The 16086-nt window shown below is 36.0% G+C and overlaps 1 protein-coding gene across 1 annotated transcript in view; it reads left to right on the forward strand.

The window, feature by feature from the left end:
- The first annotated feature begins 1050 nt into the window (after positions 1-1050).
- The window catches only part of npr1a (natriuretic peptide receptor 1a), a 50596-nt gene continuing 35560 nt past the window's right edge, over positions 1051-16086 (forward strand). The window contains exon 1 of the mRNA XM_016286018.1: positions 1051-1185. Coding sequence (XP_016141504.1) covers positions 1086-1185 — 100 coding nt within the window. The 5' untranslated portion in view covers positions 1051-1085. The remainder of the gene's footprint in view (positions 1186-16086) is intronic.

The raw sequence follows: 16086 nt of genomic DNA on the forward strand, positions 1-16086 counted from the left end.
AATATGTGACCCTGGACCACAAAACCAGTCTTAATTGTCAATTTTTCAAAATTGAGATTTATACATCATCTGAAAGCTGAATAAATAAGCTTTCCATTGGTATATGGATAGGACAATATTTGGCCGAGATACAACTATTTGAATATCTGGAATCTGAAGGTGCAAACAAATCAAAATATTGAGAAAATTGCCTTTAAAGTTGTCCAAATGAAGTTTTTTGCCATGCATATTACTAATCAAAAATGAAGTTTTGATATATTTACAGTAGGAAATTTGCAAAATATCTTCATGGAACATGATCTTTACTTAATATCCTAATGATTTTTGGCATAAAAGAAAAATCTATAATTTTGACCCATACAATGTATTTTTGGCTATTGCTACAAATATACCCCAGCAACTTAAGACTGGTTTTGTGATCCAGGGTCACATATATGGTTTTTATGAACTAATAGAATTATGGAATGAATTCACTCGTTGTGACAAAGAGACAACGTTCAGGCTTCATGCAAGTTAAACACAGTGACAAGGACAAAAATAATATTTTATTTAATAAATATGACTGAATTCAGATGTATATTAACTGTATATTCTGCACTTTAGGGTGTGGGTTCAGTTCTGAGAATTAGTGGTGCTCCTCCTCATGTAAATAACAAGTTTGAAATAGTTCTTAGTGACCAACTCCTTATCACCATTTTATAATGTATTTCCATTATCAAACAAATACTCCATGTGTTTAAATAAACACGGAGAAACAGAGAAACAGGATGCATTTCAACATATTTAGGAGGAATGTGTGATATTAAACAGTGAAGCAGAGGTGAGTCGGAGAATGACAGAATGACGGACAACATTAGGAATGCTGCCATTTTTCTTAGCACACAGTCTTGTGTGGGTCATGGAATTACAGTCTTGCGATGCTGTCAACTTTTCTATCGCTATGATCTCTAGAGAGCTTGTAATCTAATAAAAGTAATCAAATTTAATCAAACCCCAGTTATTTAGAGATTTAATGCTAGTATGTCATTTGTGCACTTCCTCTCTTCCAGATGAATCTGATTTCTGGCTCATTCCACGATGGAGTCATGCTGTATTCTCATGCCCTAAATGAGACTCTGGATCGGTCAGGTGTGAGGCCCCCAGGGGACGTTATCAATAAGAGGATGTGGAATCGCACATACCATGGTCAGTTCTGCTTAAAGTCACATGTAGTCTCACATAGCCAGATTTTATGCCAAATGACAAAAAGGTCTGGGATACACTGCAGCTTATTCTGAGCGGGAAGAGACCATTTTGACCAATGTGTAACGTCACCAACCACTTCAATTTCATTCACATTCTCCAAGCACTTTCTGTTTTGCTTGGCTTTGCTTTTTTGTTTTTTGTTTCACTTCAAACAAAACAAAACAAACTTTATTTTGTTTGTTGTTTGCTTGTTTGCTTGCTGTTTTGAGTTTATTTTTAATTTTTTTATTTTGTTTTCCTTTTTTTGTATTTTTGTTTTGCTTTGCTTTTCTTTGTTTTTCTTATTGTTTTGTTTTTTGCTTTGCTGTAGAGGTGGGAGAAAAATCTTTTTTTACGTAAAATGTGGTTCTATAAAACGTACATTTACGTACGTTTTTACAGGCACTAAAACGTACAATACTGACATATTTTCAGCCTCTAAACGTACAAAACTGACGTATTGACGACACCTAAAAAATAATCCTTATGAATATTGAAATCGCGGCATTAATTTTATTAGTTTTTAGTTGTCATATGAATTACCTTGTTTTCAATTGCATTATTAAATTGTTTACTCATTTACTTATGAAATGATAACATTTCGTTTTGTTGTGTGATTTCTGCTGCCAGCTCGTTTCCAAGAATATGCCTGCATAAACACGACTTTACTTTAAACCGTAAAATAAATAACATTTCTGCAATCGTTTAACCTTTACTTGTCATGTAAGGTTTACTTTGATTGTCATGGGCCACAAAAGGCGTTTTCTCAGAGATGCTGTGACTGACAATAGAACTATAAAATACACCAAAAACGCAACATAATTACGAAATGAAGCAATTTTATTAGTGCGCTGTAATCCAAATCTTCCGAATCCATAGGGCTGCAAAGAACAGACCCAAATCCAAGCCTTTATTTGGCGATCTGCTTGCCTCTTCATCCCGAGCAGCGAGTCCAGTGACCGTGAGCAGCAAAGCCCGCGCTGAGTCTGACTGACACGCTCTTTACAAATTCAAATGTTGCGGCTTCAAATGACAGGTTTTACGGCAGGATAATCAAATGCTCATTGGCTCTCGCCTGCATTCGTCACAGATTGCAACATGCCGTGTTTCTGTGTTTGAATGATGCGCGCGCGCCTTCACGAGTTCACGGAGTGGATCAGGAAAATTATCTGGATAATATTTTCAACGATTAACAACTTAAATTCTGCTCTGGATCACACAAACCTACTGTATTCCGCCAGAGAGGACTGCGGGTGCAATGCATCGTCATTTGGATTACTTTTGGTACTCCTTTTGACATTTTTGCAATAAATAAATGATTGTATAATTGCATTTCTGTCTGTCATGTTTTTCTTATACAGTACAGAAATGTTTAGGTTTATAAGTAGGAGTGGAATTAGCGTTTGGTTTGGGGGTAGGTTAAGGGGTCTAAAAATCTAAATTGCGTATTGATAAAATGATAAAAATGCATTGATACGAATATCTTGATGATATAAATGATACTTAAATATTTGTACGTTTTTTAGCTAAAAAATACGTAGCGATTTGTACGTTTTAAACGTTGAAATACGTCTAAATTGTAAGTTTTCGCATTAATAAAAACGTACAAAAGTGCTTGTAAATTTGACGTATTAATACCTACGTATAAACATGAGACCAGGCTGGAATATGACACATATGTGAAACTCACGTACTGACAGACTTTCAAGTGTGCTTTGTGTTTGTTGTCCTGAAGCTCACGGCTCGGGTTAATTGCACCAGCATCTCTGAATACTTTTATGATACGAAATTGATGTAAACACAGTCAGTTATGTTTTCAGAACAGGACAAAACATCTGATATGTCGAAATAGATCTGTGCATTAGTGTGAATGCAGCCTATTGAAGCCGCCTCTGTCTATGATCTCATCAGTAATATTCAAACAGCAATAATGCTGAGGAAAAAAGAAAAACCCATAACTATGATTGTCTGTAAACATTCGGATACTTAAAGCATTCTCAGATATTTTGTTTATAACATTTCTGCAATCGTTTAACCTTTACTTGTCATGTAAGGTTTACTTTGATTGTCATGGGCCACAAAAGGCGTTTTCTCAGAGATGCTGTGACTGACAATAGAACTATAAAATACACCAAAAACGCAACATAATTACGAAATGAAGCAATTTTATTAGTGCGCTGTAATCCAAATCTTCCGAATCCATAGGGCTGCAAAGAACAGACCCAAATCCAAGCCTTTATTTGGCGATCTGCTTGCCTCTTCATCCCGAGCAGCGAGTCCAGTGACCGTGAGCAGCAAAGCCCGCGCTGAGTCTGACTGACACGCTCTTTACAAATTCAAATGTTGCGGCTTCAAATGACAGGTTTTACGGCAGGATAATCAAATGCTCATTGGCTCTCGCCTGCATTCGTCACAGATTGCAACATGCCGTGTTTCTGTGTTTGAATGATGCGCGCGCGCCTTCACGAGTTCACGGAGTGGATCAGGAAAATTATCTGGATAATATTTTCAACGATTAACAACTTAAATTCTGCTCTGGATCACACAAACCTACTGTATTCCGCCAGAGAGGACTGCGGGTGCAATGCATCGTCATTTGGATTACTTTTGGTACTCCTTTTGACATTTTTGCAATAAATAAATGATTGTATAATTGCATTTCTGTCTGTCATGTTTTTCTTATACAGTACAGAAATGTTTAGGTTTATAAGTAGGAGTGGAATTAGCGTTTGGTTTGGGGGTAGGTTAAGGGGTCTAAAAATCTAAATTGCGTATTGATAAAATGATAAAAATGCATTGATACGAATATCTTGATGATATAAATGATACTTAAATATTTGTACGTTTTTTAGCTAAAAAATACGTAGCGATTTGTACGTTTTAAACGTTGAAATACGTCTAAATTGTAAGTTTTCGCATTAATAAAAACGTACAAAAGTGCTTGTAAATTTGACGTATTAATACCTACGTATAAACATGAGACCAGGCTGGAATATGACACATATGTGAAACTCACGTACTGACAGACTTTCAAGTGTGCTTTGTGTTTGTTGTCCTGAAGCTCACGGCTCGGGTTAATTGCACCAGCATCTCTGAATACTTTTATGATACGAAATTGATGTAAACACAGTCAGTTATGTTTTCAGAACAGGACAAAACATCTGATATGTCGAAATAGATCTGTGCATTAGTGTGAATGCAGCCTATTGAAGCCGCCTCTGTCTATGATCTCATCAGTAATATTCAAACAGCAATAATGCTGAGGAAAAAAGAAAAACCCATAACTATGATTGTCTGTAAACATTCGGATACTTAAAGCATTCTCAGATATTTTGTTTATCACTTGTAATTGTCTTTTTCCCCTTTTATTACATTATATTTGCTTGTATGTTTTGAAGCTGTGTTTAGTTGCTTAAATTCTTAACAATTGTTTTGATTTATTATTAATTTGTAATTATTAAAAAAATTAGGGTGCAACGCATCGTGATGCATCGTGATATTGAATTGAATCAAATCATTGACATGATAATCGTAATTGAATCGAATTGTGAAACCAGTGCAGATTCGCACCCATACTTTGCTGTGCTTTGATCTGCATTTTTATTTGGATTTTTGCTTTTGTTGTGTTTCGCTTTGTTTGTTTTTTGCTTTTTGTTTTTATTTGCTTTTTTGCTTTTGTTTAATATCTAGTTTATTATCTAGTTAAGTGTCTGTTAACAAGTGTCTTTCAAAGGTTTAATGCCACTAACCTGGCCATTAACTTTGGGGGAATTTACAAATTTTTTTTACTGATTAGAGAGCTAAAACATGTATAAACACATGCAAAAACTTTCCTTCTCTAAAATGGAATTATGTCCACATGCAAATGTTTGTTAAGTGGAGAGAGTGTTCAACAGAAAATTACATTGCCTGGTATTACATTAGCATTTGCATTTAGCACTGGAAGAGTAGATGTAATTTATATCCGTTTTGAGGAGACACGTTTAGGTGGAATTGTAAATGCAATGTGCATAACGAATCTGCAATCCCGTCAATCTAAAAGCATGAAGTAACTAATCCAGTGATTATTTAATCCTCCAATTAAATACGATTTATTTACTCCTCAAAAGTGCTCATTTTATCCACCCAGTACCTTGTAAACACTACTTTTTTCCAGGTGGACTAATAAAAAGAAGCGTGTGTCCGGTGTACTCTTACACCTGTAATTTGTATTATGTCAGCCAATCAGATTAGAGCTTGCCACATTGAGTCCTTTCTAGTTCTTTGAGCAGTATGAATCAGACAGTCAGTGAATGGACTGCGGACGGCCTACAGGCGTAATGCCTTCATGCGGCTTAACCTAGAAGTCACCTAGACAGCTTGTCCACATTCACTTGTTCGTATAAAGCACAATTCTCTTTCATCTTAGTTGTGATTTGTAATAATACAGCTTGTGTATATCATTCTGCTGTTAGACTGCAGGTGTAACAGCCCACGATTCACAGTACAAACTGCTGAATGGAAACTCCATTACTCATGTTTCAATGAGGCGTTCTGCAGAATAGATCAGCACAAGTATCTGAGCATGTTGTGTTTGGACATTTAATTTGAATGCTACTCAGCTGAGCGCTCATTAAATGTCTTACGAATGCATTAATTTTTTTTTTTTATTTATTCTTGGCACTTGAGTCGATACTCAGTGTGGCCACTTTGATCAACATGAAGATTATTAGCGCCTCCGATTGAGCCACGTGGAGACGTTCTGCTTCTCCAGGTGTCTTTAGATCGCAGATGTCTCATTCAGCTCCAAAATTAGATTTTTGGCGAAGAGGAAAAATAAATGTCTGTCGTTTCTCCAGTTAATGCCTGTGACTTTTACTGTCTTCCCTCTCTTTCTCTCTTTTGTCTGCCTGAGCTCATTAATAAGCTGTGTTTAGTTTGCTCTGCAGCTTGTGTTCAATATCCCCTTAAGGGTCCAACCAGCACCAGTCAAAGTACAGCTCACACTGCCAATTGGCAATCTTACCCGTCTTTACAACAAGGTCCTACACTCTCAATCAAGTCACACTCAAATCACAGAGCCGTACGTCTCAATGATTAGAGGAAAGGCATTTAGAAAGGAAATAGGCTTTAGAGGTAAACTGTGGCTCAGTTTAGACCCTTATAGTCGGTTTTATGGGCTTAGATCTTATATAACTTGTTAGCTTGCACAACACGTTCTTTTGCGTGTGTGATAACGGGATGATACATAACAAATCAATCCTGAGCCCACACATACACAAGAACCACAGTGTGTTTGTGTGCAGCATGTGGTTGATGTGTCAATGTATGTTCATGTTTGTATCTGTTTGTTTCACATAAGCATGTTGAAATAGAAAAAATTCTAAATGAAAGAAAGGAAAAGAACGAACAAATAAAAAGAAAGAACAAACTTGGAGTTCTTCAACTCAATCATCCATGCCAATGTCTGGCAGAGTTCAGCTCCACATCTGAAGATGGTCAAATCAAGGTCTTCAGGATCGTTAGAAAATTACAGGCAGGTGTGTTGGATTAGAGTCAGAACTAGACTCTGTAGGACAGCCACTCTCCAGGACTTGAGCTGAATAGCTCTGTTATAAACAAACAAAAGAAGGAAAGAGCTAATGAATATACAAACCCGATTCCAAAAAAGTTGGGACACTGTACAAATTGACGTTCAACATTTGATATGTTATCTATATTCTATTGTGAATAAAATATAAGTGTATGAGATTTGTAAATTATTCCATTCCTTTTTTACTCACAATTTGTACAGTGTCCCAACTTTTTTGGAATTGGGTTTGTACAAAGAAAAGAAAGATCAAACTAGGTTTAGAAAACTTTTATTTAAAACACTAACAATCACATTAATCAATAATTTAAATGCTTGACAAGGCAAAATAAAACTCTCTGCATTGAGTATCTACAGCATTCACATTATTGAAGCTGCCCCTGCCAGTTCAGTTTCACAGTTTCACTGGGATGACCTGTGTTGTAGTGGAAGCTTCAACCATGCTTGGGACTCCTGTCCACAAAATACCTCATCTTGACTAGATCTTGACTTGATTCAAGAACAACATGTTCCACCAACAACCAGAATGTTTTTTTTTCCAAACCAAAATTTAGGTCTAGATAAACAAATGTTAGAAAACGAAAATAGGAACGAGTACAAAACTAAACAAAAGAAAGAATGAACATATAAACAAAAATGAGAAGAAAAAAAAACAATCAACTTATTGGTAAATAAGAACTTATGCAAAAGCAAACAAAAGAGAGAATTGACATATAAACTATTATTAGAAAGAACAAACAAATTAAAGGAAAATACGAACTAATGCAAAAACAAACAAAAGAACAAAACAAAAGTATAAATATCAGAAAGAGCAAACAAATGAAAGGAAAATAAGAACTAATGCAAAAACAAACAGAACAAACAAAAGTATAAATATCAGAAAGAGCGAACAAATGAAAGGAAAATAAGAACTAATGCAAAAACAAACAAAAGAACGTACAAAAGTATAAATATCAGAAAGAGCAAAGAAACGACATAAATATTTATAAAAAAACATGGAAGGAAAATTAGTGCCCAAATAAATGAAAAAATAAACAAAAAAGAAAGCACTAAGAAAACACAAACTAAAGATATAACAAAAAAAACCTGAAAGAAACAAATGAGCAAAAGATATTTGTACTGATGAATAGCGCTGTATCAGTCATGAGCTATAAACACATGGTGATTCTTATTCTTGTGTTTACAGTTTTTTTTCCATTAAAACAGCCATTACAACAACATTGAAATGTTGCACAACATTGAAATCCTTGCAAAAGACTGAATATCTGGATGTAATGACTATTTTCGCTCTCTCAACGAAAAACAGTGGGCTCCTCTCCTGCTGTGAGAAGCATTATTGCATATGCAACAACTGATATGCGATTGAGGGAAATCCAGACGTTCACAGCAGAAAAACCTCATACTGCTGTTATACCAGAATCCTATTTAAATTGTTTGTGACTGGATGATCCTCCAACTGCTGTTTGTTTGGACTCAATATGTCCCCAGTTTAAACGCAAATGCTATCAAGCTCTTCAAATTGCCTGTTCTTCCTATTCCCCTGCTCCAACACTCCTGATGCCCCTCACATTTCTACATCATCTCCTTCTCCACCCTTACATTTATCCACCTGAAATCCCCATTATCTTCTCTCTTTCATTGTCTCTCTCTCCCTCTGATGACCCATGTGCATAAATCCAATCTCCCAATATTTACCACAGACAAATTCAATCTCCTCACTACATATCCATTCATGGAGCACAGCAACATGCAACAGATAATAATAACTCCTTCAGGGCACAGCTAAACACAAAATGAGTATTTATAGTGGAACTCTGGAAAGAACTTTGTGAAACTTCTTGGATGTGGAAATTAATTTTATGGATCAAATTTTAAAGAAAGGTCCTCAATGTCACAAATGTTGTAGGAATATCTAGGAATCAGAATATCAGTGGTTTGGTTTACTGTAGGCCATAAGATATCAAGCAGAACTCCCTAGCAACCAGGTCCATGTATATTTGTTTTTTAACCATGATGAAAAAAAATGGTTGTTGTATTTTTAAATGCTATGTTGAAAACCAAAATTGAAATTAGAACTGTACACACAAAATGCTGCCTGAAAAAGTCAAATATTGACTTGTTTTCAGATTTTTGTTTATGACTTTTATGTTATTTCTCCTACTTCTCCAGATACAGGCAGGCCTGGTTCCAGAATCAAATTAATGTACTTCTATTATGACACATTTTTGCCCTGTCCATTGTTATGGTTATCACTGCAATGATAGTGAGATCCGCATATAAATGCCGCATTAAATATGCAGATGTCACTCCCGAATCGCTTGGCCATTGCGTTCAAGAAATCAACAGAAAATGTCAGTGATTGGCTTCATTGATCAATGCTACAAAAACAAACAATGCTAGAAAGATTATAAAAATATTGAATCCAAAGGTTTTCATAACGCAATAGGTTACCGGTACCAACGTAAGTAGCGAGAGAGGGTGCTTATAGCGTCTGTATAGAGATGGTAAAAAAGCTATAAATGTACTTTAGCATTTATATACATTAAAAAGCAAGCTTTATTGAATATCTACAGTGGATCTAAAATATGAATAGTTAATTATAACTAGTTATGGTTAATTATTCATATTTCCCATGAGCTGATTCGCTACACGGTTTTTAATGAAATATAAATTTTGAATCAAGAAATCAACAGAAAATGTCAGTGATTGGCTTCATTGATCAATGCTACAAAAACAAACAATGCTAGAAAGATTATAAAAATATTGAATCCAAAGGTTTTCATAACGCAATAGGTTACCGGTACCAACGTAAGTAGCGAGAGAGGGTGCTTATAGCGTCTGTATAGAGATGGTAAAAAAGCTATAAATGTACTTTAGCATTTATATACATTAAAAAGCAAGCTTTATTGAATTTTTTACGGTTTTTAATGAAATATAAATTTTGAATAATGAAAATTATTTGTCTTTGTTTATTCTATTCATCAGTGTCTGAACCATTAAAGAAACCACATTTTCTGTATATAATTTCTGGATTAAAAAAACATTTTTTTTAAATGAATGGAGGCAAAAGTACACGGACCCACCCAGCAATCACCCATATCTCACAAACATCATAGGGGAGTTGCATGGTTAAAGACTACTCACATTTTCTTCAGAAAATGTAAAAATCTAGTTCATAGAGTAGTTAGAGTTAGCATTTTGTCCATGCTTTTCTAAAAGAAAAATCACTTACAGCACCTTTAATTATCATCAGAGCACAATAAGTTTGAAGTATCACCCATAGGCGAACACTGTAATTTGTACAAACATAAATGAAAAGGGCATCAGAGTATGCTGGCAGTAACAAGTTGGCAACATTTTGCGATAGTTTAAATGTAAGATTGAGTCCATAAAATGTGAAAAAAAAAAATTTTATATATAGAGCTATAAAGAGTTTATACAGTGTGCTTTTTTTAGAACAGTCAGTGTTAAATTCTTCATTTAAATGGCTAGTTCACTTGAAAATGTCAATTCTGTCACCATTTACTCACACACATGTCATGTCAAACCCAAGACTTTGGTTACAAAAAACAAATGAAGATATTTCCTCTCTGGTTGTAACGGATCACACATGCACATTTGCACTCCCACAATTGCCATATTTGATGAGCTCTATGAATGCATGTGTGTTTATATGTGAATAAATGCTGTTCATCATATAAAACATTCATATATTTTCACAAGACTTGGATTAACCCGCTCAATTTGTATGGATTACTTTTACAGTGCCTTTTTGCCCTTTTTGATCTTTTGCATTTTGGTACCTGCACTTTTAATGATCTTTGATAAAGCTGTTAAGGATTCATGTATTTCCTAAATGCTTTTTACTTTCATCACCCACTCGCTCTTATCCAATCAATGGTGTCTTCTTTTCTGCGTTTCCTTGTTTTTGGCCTTCATCATCTGAGGTGTATTAATACCAGTGTGTATGGGCAGGGCAGTATCTGTCCATAAAATCAAACAAGGTCATCTGGGGGTTTTTTTTGTCCTGTAACATCTGCGTCCTCCTCTCAAAGGTTGTCATCTGCAGACCCATCTCCTCTACCCATCCTGCCCTGCTCTGCCTGTTTTTCTTCCCTCTCCATTTCCTCCCCCTCTCGTTTCGCACTTTCCTCTCACACTGCTTTCCTTGACCTCTGTCTCCTACTTCCTCTGCCACAGACCTGTCAACCTCCTCTGCCAATTTTAGGTTCATGCTCCATGTTTCATCATTTCATCCATGTTTTATCATTTTCTCCTGCTTCCAGTTTGGTTCCTTATGTTTCATGCACATGGATATCTCACTCTCTCAGAGTGTCTCTTGATTGTCTTTTTGGTATCCATGCAACATTGGTTTTGCGCTCCACATGACTAGCAGAAATCTTTGAGTTTGGGTCTATGGAGTCAATTCAATGCCACATATATTTGCAAAAGAAAATAAAGTTTTGCCAAAGAAAATGAAAGTATTGTGCAAAAAATCTGCTTTTGCAAACAAACATAAAAATAATTTCTAATGGAAATTAAAGTATTGCGGGGGGAAAAAATTAGTTTTGCAAACAAAAATATAGAATTATGTACAACGGGCCTGGCATGTCCAGGACTGTTGTTCATGCCCCAGTCCCTTGACTCCACCCCCATGTCAAAACAATGCCAGAACGTGAAACACGCAGAAATGTCAAGTGCAAAGGGGGGAAAGAAAACGGTATCACGAGCTCACACTTGACTGAAACTCAAAATAAAAGGAGTGTTCCAAATAAATTTGTAGTTATGGTCATGGAAAATATATGTTGCAAAATAATTGCCTTTGCTCTGTTTTATTTATATTTTAAGATTCTTTAGTTTTGTTTACAAAACTTATTTTTTTCCTCTTAATACTTCTTTTTCTTTTGCAATTCTTTATTTTTGTTTGCAAGAAGCACTTTTTTTTTTTTGTAATACTTCAATTATTTTGCAAATATATGTGGCATTGAATTAACTCCATAGGGGTCTGGCATAGACTCTAAATCAAAATGAATTTGGAAGACACTTTTATCTGTTTCCACACTGAAAGCAAAAAATAAATAATATAAAATAAAATAAAATATAATAAAAAATATATAAATTCCAGTCTTGAAATCCCGTTGAGCGACTAGTACCTAGCAATTTTGACTTTTTCTTTCGTTTTTTTTATTCACATCAAAACAAAATCTACTTTTTTTCCACTGTGTTACTGGTTTCACTGTGAGCAGAGCTATGCAGAGTGAATGAAAACCAAGTTTTACTTGCTTTGTACTGTAGCTGTAAAATGCTATACGTAAAGTCAAAGAACAAGATTTACTGCTTGTACAAACACCATTGCTAACACTTTAACTTGTTTACTGTTTAATAAGTGATTTCATGCCCCAAAAATATCCACACACATACATTTGAGACCATTATTTTAAATAATTGTTTTATAATTACACATTCAGTAAATCACAGAGTCTAAACCACATAGTCAAATGAAGGATCATCCCTCTCCTAAAAATGACTTGTAAACTCAATCAGTGTCATGGTTCTGTTTAGTTAGTTTCATCATCATGGACTATTAGTTTTGTTTTCATGGACTTGTCATTGGTTTTCTTCAGTCACATGTCTTCCTTTGTTCAGTTTTCCCGCCACTCTTTAGTTGTCATGGTAATTAATTTAATCTACTCAGGTATTCATCGTTATTGCCCTTATTTGTCTTGCATTTAAGTTTCTGCTGTTTGACCTTTCATTTGCTGTCTCGCAGTTGGGCTATCTGTGGATTTATTTAATAAACCTTGTGTTATTTTAATCATCGTCTTCATCCTTTGGACTAATCGTGACAATCAGGTGTAGCTAATCACCTTCTCAACGGCACACAAAGCCATTTGATCAGCTGTGGTCATTTTGATGAGCTCAGCATGAAAAGAGCTTTCCTGGAGCATTTCAGTCATTGGTAGTGCAGCTGAAGCAAACAATCAACTATGGGTGGCAAGGCACTGTCAAAAGATCTCCGGGATAAAGTTGTGGACAGGCACAAGTCAGGAGATTGATACGAAGGCTTTATCAATGCCTAGAAGCACAGTGAAGTCTATTATTAAGAAGTGGAAGCTATTTGATACAACACAGAGCCAGGAGGAAACTGGTCAGAGAGGCAACCAAGAGGCCTACAGCAACTCTGAAGCAGCTGCAGGAATTTATGACAAAGAGTGGTCATTGTGTGCATGTGACATCAATATCACAAATTCTCCACTAATGTGGCTTGTATGGAAGGATTACAAGAAAAAAGCCGCTCCTCAAGAAAGGCCACATGCAGTCACGACTGAGCTTTGCCAAAACGCACCTTGAAGATTCTGAGGCAGATGAGACTAAAATTGAATTATTTGGCCTCAACACCAAACGATGTCTGGTGGAAATCCAATACAGCTCACCATCCAAATAACAGCATTCCTCCAGTAAAGCATGGAGGTGGTAATGTCCTGTTATGGGGTGTTTCTCTGCAGCAGTAACTGGAGCACTTGTCAGGATAGAAGGAAAATGGATGGGGCAAAATGCCGTCAACTTCTTGAGGAAAATCTGCTGCCCTCTGCTAGAAAGTTGTCAATGGGAAGAAGATTTACCTTCCAACATGACAATGACCCAAAGCACAAAGCAAAACTGAGCACACAGTGGTTGAAGGAGAAAAAGGTGAATGTTCTTGCATGGCCTAGTCAGAGCCCAGACTTAAACCCCAAAATCTGTGGAATGACTTGAAGACTGCAGTCCACAAACGCTCAACTGAACTTGAGCAGCTCTGCAAAGAAGATGGGCAAATATTGCAAAGTCTAGATGTGGAAAGTTAGCAGAGACATATCTCAACAGACTAAATGCAGTAATTAAAGCAAAAGATGGTTCAACAAAATACTGACACAAGGGGTGATCCTTTTTCCAACTCAGTGATTCTGGGGGGGGGGGGGGTTTCCTGACATGTTGGCGTTATATATTTCACTTGGATGTTATAGTAAGTAAAGCTGGATAAAACAAAAACTGTCTTCATTTCAGACTGCAAAGCAATTATTTTAAAGGGGGGTGATTATTTTCTATACTCACTGTAAATATCTTTACAGTCACCTTTGATCAACTAAATGCATCGAGTAAAAGTATTAATTTGTTGTTGTTTTTTAAATCATACTAACCCCAAACTTTTAACTGATAATGTAAACGCAGAAGAATAAAAAACCAAGAGAGTCTTGTGCTTATGTTAAATGCTGAGCTTATGATCACTGACTTCTCTGTGCTTCAATGATTCACATTTGTAATTCATTAAGACAAAAATGTACATTTATACTCCTGTTTCACTGTGGTTTTGTGGTTAATGATCTTGGCTTTAAGGCTGTTGGTTCAAACCCCAGGAGGGCTTACACATTAACGAGGCACTTAACCCCAGGTGACTCCAGGGAGATGGACCGTGTAGTAAAAATATACTGTTGCTTGGAGAAGACAGCATCTACTAAATGCATTACATTAATAATTCTGTCTTCATTTGTTGATGTTTAACCGTCATGAACACCCAGTCCGATGCCTCATGTTTAATGTCAGTGGCATCTCGATTTCCTTGAGCTTGCACTGTTATTTTTACACTATAGTTAATAGGCAGCAGTGCAGAGCTTTTAATAAATGCATCAGTGCACAGCACACTTATCTAATAGTGGCGTTAATGGCTGTGCGACCGATTTCCCATAAGTAGGAATGAAAACACTGAAGAGGCATTCACTTCCATTACTTTAAGTGCTTTCCACCTCATTCTCTCGCTGTCCCCCCTGACCTTACATTATTACCCAAGAGATCCAGGCCGTAAATCTGCCGTGCTACTTGTGACCTGAGCTCAGGTCAGAGGGCAGGAGGTCACTGATGAGATTCTTTTGAGGATCTGCGGCCCTCAGATCAGCATCCTTTTCCATGCAAGAAGACGTGGACTAAATCCTCTCAAAGGTGGAGTGGTGGAGGAGACACTCCAGCAGAGAGTGGCTGAGAGATGATGGAACTGAGATTCAACAGGAAACACTGAACACAGAGAAAGCTGAGATGCTCTACTGCTGACATTTTAAAGTCCACTGTAGGGTCCTTCACATAAATTCAAGGACCCCTTAAACAGCTTTCAAGTGCTTGTGTTTTTAATTTATTTTTTTGAAGATCTTAAGAAAAGATTAAGATGTGCAATATTGACCAAACTTTTTTTCCAGCAATATATATATATATATTATGGCTTTGAAGAAAAATTGAGTAGAAAAATATGTAGGTATCTTTTTTGTACTGAAAACATACTTTAATTTAACCCCCTGCTAGAGTATTATTTTTAAGTTGCTAGTCACCGCCAGCAATTGTGATCATATTCACAAATCTTTCATGACCCCCAGAATATTATATATATTGTTGTATGAATATGTAAACAGTGAATCCATCAAAAGAAAATGACAATGCCTCTATTAAAAATAATAATAATAATAAAAAAAAATTTTTTTTACTTTTGACCCATTTACATGCTTGTAGATTTGTAAATATGGCATGTTTTTCAGGTATTTAAATGAAAAATAATCAAAAGTGAATGCTGATGTATATACCAAGACACTCGATTTATCCAATTAGATCAACAGTATTTGAATCAAACCATGAGCTTTTATTGCATAATATTATGGCCATCTACTGTACCAACTGTCAGCTTTCATTCTCCTTGTATTCACTCTCAGTTGGTTTTGCTCCAAGTTGCGCTCAAGTCTCCTGCTAATCAGCTGCATTCAGCAGTAAATACAGCCCATTCAGTGGCTATGCTATCCTTATCGACCTGAGCACCAGACCTGCCTTGAGCACCTGTAGGCCGCTCAAAACACCTATTCTGTGTGAGAAGCTGAAAAAGGAAATCTATTCCCGTCTGAAAAGACATCAGACCGCACAGAGAGAGAGAGAGAAAAACAGGCTAGGGAACATAAAGCAGACCCCTCAAAGCTCCCTATTTCGTTACTCATTTGATCAATGGTATCCTTTTACAACTGTGGAGAGTAACAAAACTGCATTCAGTATTATTGAAGCTTGGGCAATGTCCAAATCATCTTTAGTTCAATTGATAAATTCTTATAGGTTTTTTTTTTTATAATGATAAAAATAAGAGAGAAAACTAGATGAAGAATCTATTTTACACAAGCAGTTTATTCATTTGAATGAACCTCACGAATCTTGCCAAAATCATGTTTCACCCCAAAATCAGTAAGAAGTGTTTTACTTAAAGCCAATTATGCTTGTTTTTTGGACCTTTT

Source organism: Sinocyclocheilus grahami, unplaced genomic scaffold (assembly GCF_001515645.1).
Source record: "Sinocyclocheilus grahami isolate Dianchi unplaced genomic scaffold, SAMN03320097.WGS_v1.1 scaffold205.1, whole genome shotgun sequence".
Lineage (NCBI taxonomy): Eukaryota > Metazoa > Chordata > Actinopteri > Cypriniformes > Cyprinidae > Sinocyclocheilus > Sinocyclocheilus grahami.